The 6,227-nt window shown below is 43.7% G+C and overlaps 1 protein-coding gene across 2 annotated transcripts in view; it reads left to right on the plus strand.

The window, feature by feature from the left end:
• Positions 1-144: 144 nt before the first annotated feature.
• The window catches only part of LOC115233454, an 11,167-nt gene continuing 5,084 nt past the window's right edge, over positions 145-6,227 (plus strand). Inside the window, exons 1-8 of one of the 2 annotated variants that reach the window (XM_029803889.1) lie at positions 145-201; positions 440-2,586; positions 3,215-3,346; positions 3,440-3,523; positions 3,800-4,027; positions 4,452-4,655; positions 4,794-4,985; positions 5,179-6,227. The exon at positions 5,179-6,227 is cut by the window's right edge and continues 444 nt beyond it. In XM_029803889.1, the coding sequence (XP_029659749.1) occupies positions 2,566-2,586; positions 3,215-3,346; positions 3,440-3,523; positions 3,800-4,027; positions 4,452-4,655; positions 4,794-4,985; positions 5,179-6,227 (1,910 nt within the window). In that variant the 5' untranslated portion in view covers positions 145-201; positions 440-2,565. The remainder of the gene's footprint in view (positions 202-439; positions 2,587-3,214; positions 3,347-3,439; positions 3,524-3,799; positions 4,028-4,451; positions 4,656-4,793; positions 4,986-5,178) is intronic. The other variant, XM_029803890.1, reaches the window with a different exon arrangement.

Raw genomic sequence — 6,227 nt, forward strand, 5'->3', positions numbered from 1 at the left:
AGAGCGCTTTGGAGAGAATTGAAATTTGGAAGCTCGCGAGCCAGAATATTGTAACTTTAACCGATTAATTAATAGCTCCATTGATCCTTGGATGTACGCGATTAAGTATTGCATCACATTCACGATGAATATCCGAACCGAAATTTCAAAAAAGATGATTTTACAAAGATATGTCTATTAGCTGTGAAACTGTCTTTAGTGGTATGTATAAATATCCAAAGTAATCTTCCCTCTTATAATTTTATTTTTACGATTTGAAAATGTATTGAGATTTTGTATTGTTACAAAATGTACTATATCCTTGTGCGAACGCCCAATTCCAAAAATGTAGAACTTTACTCGCCGTGTAAAGAATCCCATTTTATAAGTATCATGATTTGCCACAGTTTCCTAAGATTATAAAATTCTCTCTTCTTTCTTCTCTTTCTCTCTTGAATAGTCATGGATGTCGAAGGCGGAAAACCTGAAGCTAATGTCATTCGCATAATTGATGGCCCTTGTCCGGAAAGCGGCGCCGCCGACGACCTTCGTAAACGTTCTCATTAATAGGCGAGCCATCGGGGGAGGCGACTGTTCAAGGTCTCGGCGGAGCCACATACCTAATAGTTGCATGTTCGCGCGTGCGAACGTCATCGGGACGGAAGGCGGGCAAGGATCCAGGATAAGGAAGAGAGCGAGCGAGCGCGCAGCGACGCGACGCGACGCCAGGCAGGCAGAGCAGCGGCGATCCCCACCGACGTCGACGCCGAGCATCGGCCACCCCCATCTGTCAGTCGGGGCGCCGCCGCGGGGACGCTCCGTACGGTGGAGCGCTTATAGCAGTGATCGCGGCACGTTTCCTGGGAGTGGATCCACACCCATGCCTCGCGGTGACGCGCTACGAACGGGTGCTGAGAGCGTGTGATCACGCGGGATATATCGGTGTACTCGATAATCTTCCACCCATTGCGGGGCTACTTTGATGTGAGGAAGTGGGGTAAATCCTTGGAATTTGCCGAGGATATGTACGTGGGATTCGTGTGATTGTAGCGTCGCGCGGCATGCGACGCAAGGATGCGGCGAATGTCGTTCGGATGTCCCCCAAAGTGGCGGTAAAGTACGATAATCGTATGAAGGGCGCGTGTAAAACGTGTGTAAAACACACGCATGACGATTGCACGACATAGTACATACATGCCCCTCTCTCTTTTTTCCCATGATATTTTTATTTCTCTTCGATTAATAAATACGTTTCAGAAGCACAGCTTCACAAAATTGATTGTTGAAATGGATCTATAGTCAATAAACAATGTAAAGATATTTTAATATTCAAATGCAATTATAGGAATTGCACGACGGTCGCGTTTGCTCAGCTAAATATATTTCGGTTACGAGCAAAATTTTTTTCGCTCGACGAGCCGGACTTAGACCGATATTACACATTTATATATAATATAAATCACATTCTATATTACATTCATACAACAAAATATTTGTTGGACGTATCGGTTTTCTCTATCAGATAGAGAATTCTTAGAATCTCGATACAGCCTCTAGAAATTCTCTATTTGATAGCCAATCGCTACATCCGACAAACTCGTCAATCATACGACAAATGTAATATCACCCATACACTTATAGTCTGCTTTAATAATATTCGAATACCTTTAATATCGGAAAACGTAGCGTTGCACGCGGAGGAATTTTCGCATGTTGTGCATCGCTAACATTCCGCCGCTATTCACACTAGAATGCTCTTCTCCAAACGTCGTTATGTACAGAGTGCTTTTTGTAAAATACCGCGCATGTAATCCAAAACGTAAGAGTTTGAAAAAACTGAATTAATTTCAACATCGACATGCGTGTTTGCGTAATCAAATTCGCATAGCTAGGCAATCGATTTTGCAATCTTTACAAAAATTAATGCGCGGACCACACGAACACGTGCGTACTATGTTATTTTTTTTCGTTCGAAACGTCAATACACTCGATCGTTTCGACTCTCACAATGCGATCGCGCAGCTTCCAAAAGAAAGTTTTCCGAAATACCATAAAGATATCATAAACAGATAATGTCTCTGAGAATTTATTTAGAAAAAGAAATGAAGTAAAAAAAATACTTTTGCAATTTTTGAAGTGAAATATTGCTTGTTCATTCGACTTCGTTGAAGTGAAAGAAAAATTTCTGTACCGGCCAATTTCGCGGTGAAAGATTTCATGTATTTTGTATTGAATTCCATTGAATGTCGAAATGCCGACATAAATCAATTTAAGACGTGTAATTTGCGTGTCAATAAGAAGCGGTCTTTTCAATGGGAAGCTCGCTCATATGTATTTATAATAATACAATATAATGGTTTCGCGTGTTTTCCTATATGACATAATCTCGATGTAAAAGTTTTTCAATTGGAGAGGAATAATAGACTGTTACCGTGATACCGCAGGGTCGCAGGAGGGTGTTCGCGATTCGACGAGGAGTGAACGAGGAGGGTGGCATACTACGGTGCTGAAATGACGCAATTTCATCTCTGACGTCTGATATAATCGTCCAATTCGAGGGGAGATCTGCTCGGTAACACGATCACGATGAATCGGGAAAACGAGGAAGTACGTTAGCGAATGCGAGAACGTTCGCGTTCACCTCTTCCGCTCTATAATCAATTCAAACGTCGTATGAAATTGACTCCAATTAGTTGCTCAGAATATTGACTCTTGGAGCAAAACTTGCATTCCAATTGAAGAGTATACTTGAATCTGACAAGAATGAATATATACATATACACATACACATATTTTCCTAATAAAACTATGTTTTATTCTGCTTAATCAAGAAATATGTAACTATAATACATTAAACTACTGTAATTCTGCCAGATAAAATAAAGTTTTATTATTCTTAATAAAAATGAACAGTTATGAGACAGATATTAATATTTATAAAAATTAACATTGATTCGATACGATATAAAAAATCCCAGATCAATTTGAATTCAAGACTCAAAAAAATAAACTCTTTTATTTTTATTAATAGATCGAGATTAATAATAGAAAAGAGATTAATAATGTGGATCTAACATGACACCCGCACACATATTGAAAACATCCGAAGCAAAATTATGAATTTTATTTAGACGTTACACTATCCATTAGCCGAGCATTAATTTCCAATGAGCGCGAGCGCTTTCCGCTCTCCCAATAGCCAACGATCCCCTGCACATTAATCTTTCACCCTCAGCAACGACCGGTCCCCCAGACGCTGTGCGGTGCGCTACAAAAAGAGCCCAACTGCAAATGCCTGGTGCTGACTGTGCTTATATACGGCTGTCTCGCGGCAGTGACGTGGTGTCGATGCGCCAACGTTACCAAAGTACGTGAAAAAATTAATCTATCTCTTGCTACAATTCTATATGAAATCCTTCTACGATCCTGCAAACGAAAACTCTTCCTTTTTTTTCCTTAGATCATGGTCAACTACACCAAGTTCCCCATCAAAAGCACAAAACACGTATCGTCGCCCTGTGACGACGGTTACATATATATTCCGGTATGTACACTAGAAATGGAGAACGAAAAAAAAGAGCAGACAGTTTTTCCACTTCTTCTCTGTGTATTATGAATCGACCGCGTACGTTGTCTTTTTTTTTATCACTCGACGAGAAGTAATATCGACTTCCCTCTTGCTTCCCTTCCTCCTCTCTTTACGCACGCTTGGATGCATGCCACGCCGCTCCAGCGGCTCTTTTACCCTCTTTTCTTTCTCTTCCTCTCTCTCTTTGTCTCTCTCTCTTTCTCTCTCTCTCTCTCTCTGTTTGTCGTACAGGTGGCATTTATGGGGATGCTGTATCTGGTTTATCTGGTGGAGTGTTATCACTCGCCGATCAGAATCGATCTACTGCATGCAGAGAGCCAGGACAGTGTGCTATCCAAATTGGCGCAGCTAAAGATGGCACAGCCGAGGATATGGTGGAAGGCCGTTTCCTACCACTACGTACGCAGAAAACGGCAAATCACGCGTTACAGGAATGGGGATAATTATACCACGACGCAGGTGACGCATCCGCAGCCCCATTCGGCTTCATCGGACCTTTAGCGTTCCTCTTTCAACCCTTCCGCCACGTTTCCAGACATCCGTAAAGTCCTTCTGAAAAGTTATCTAGAAAGAGATGTAAAAGACATTTGAAAGATTTAGAGCGTAAGATTCGAAACATCGTTATGATACATCTGTAACATGTACGTTTTTTATATAGTCGTATAATAGAGATCCACTATTTCAAGGCGATATTCTGACACGCTATCTGTGTTTCAGTATTTAGAGAAGCCTTTAGATAAAGGGGCCGTTCGATAAAAATCGCAGATGTAGATATTCCGTTCTGCATGTTGCAATTACATAGTAACTGCGATGTCGCGATAGCGAAAGGGTTAAGGACGCGCCTGACCAATCTCCCCCCTCACCACTCCGGCTCACTTCGCAGGTTTATTACGAGAGGGTGAACACACACTCGGCCACCTCCCACTACTACTACGACTACTGCGGAGTGAGGGACATCAGCAAGGAATTAATACTCGAGCCGAAGATACCGATCACAAAGATTATGCTTACCAAGGGCTTCGCGTTTTCCAACATAAGGTCCGCCACGGAGTTCGAGGAAGCTCGATCGCGATTTTTCGCCGAACAAGTATGAAAATTAGCAACAACTGACCGTATATCGTTGTTAAAAACTCAGATTGCTGTTTCTTATAATTAATATACGGGTAATTTTAAGTAGAAAGTTTATATAATGAAAGAAATAACGCACCCATATTTGTCCTCTTAGGAACTCAGCGACGACTATATGGAGATGAGGGAGGGTCTCGATCTCGGGTACAATGTCAACACGATGCTGGTCGCCGTTCTTGGTAATCCCTGGTTCACGAATCGCTACATTTACTGGTGTCTAAGCGCTTTGTTGCTTAGCTGGCCACTGAGGGTTATCATCGAATATAAAACGCAATATGCCGATTATCAGGTAAAGACAATCTTAAACTTTATATTATTAAATTAATCGCGCGCACGCACGCACGCGTTGCATCTCGCATGATTGAACCATTGACATTTTCAATACCACATCCATTACGTTGTATCAGACTGAATTTTTTTTTTTAAGATAGAAATTGTGCGATCAAGTCCCAATGGAAATACATACAAGAGTTCTTTGTCAGGTCACCAAGCTCTTCGGCGTGAATTATGATACACCTACTTCCGGCGAACCCATACACGCGTCTATGAGCCAGCTGAGCCAGCCAGGTTCCTACATGCTAGCGCCTAGTTACAGCGAGGCGCTGTTGATGGATCCCGCAACGCCTCATAACGACGAACCGGAACGGAATCAAGAGAATCGGCAAGCGCAACGACGGGAGACGGATGTCGCAACTGACATGGTACCCAGCTATTCCGAGGCGCTTCTCTATGAGCGTGCCGAACAGCATGATGATCGGAACGCGATCGTGACGAATACCGTCGCCGGAAGCGTCCCCGGCGATGCGGCGCGTCTTTCCTGCAACCCGAACGATCCAAGTAGACAGATGCTACCGCCGATGCCATGCGAGTGTCACTGCCCATGTCCGTGTCACGAAAACGCGAACGATTACGAGTTAAGAGATGAGCGCAGTTACGTCGAAATTGCGCCCAATAACGAGCATTTGTCTTCTGTTGCCCCGCCAACGAATGTCAATGTCGCTAACGATACCTTTGAGAGCGAAATAGCGACGCTACGAACGACGGCCGATGGCCGGCTATATCCTCCCGGGAACATGATGCCCCGTTCAATGGACAACCTCCAAGCCGAAGCATCTCCGAGCAGGTGTGGCAGTTGCGGCAGAATGTCTACCAGTACACAAACGATCAACACGGACGTTCTTCCTCGGATCATCGCGAAAAACAAATCCATCGGAACCTCGCAGACGTTCACTTCGTCGGCAGACTTTATCTCCGGCGTAACGTACGAAAGGGAACACGTAGGGATTATACCTCGCGACATTTCCGAACCAAATTTGCGATCGCGAACCGAACTGGCGGACGCGTTTCCGAACGGGAATGTCAGGAGTCTAGAGAATATCTTGGAGAACGAGGAAGTACCAACGGGAAGCAGCAGAGCCGGTTTCGTCAATCTGACGGAGAGAAATCTTCCGAATGAAAGATTGCATGCTCCCGAACGTTACAGAAGGTTTCCGCCCTCCCTGGCCCATCACCGATCTCTTTCGCTCGACGA

Source organism: Formica exsecta, unplaced genomic scaffold, assembly GCF_003651465.1.
Source record: "Formica exsecta isolate Colony F162 unplaced genomic scaffold, ASM365146v1 scaffold175, whole genome shotgun sequence".
NCBI lineage: Eukaryota > Metazoa > Arthropoda > Insecta > Hymenoptera > Formicidae > Formica > Formica exsecta.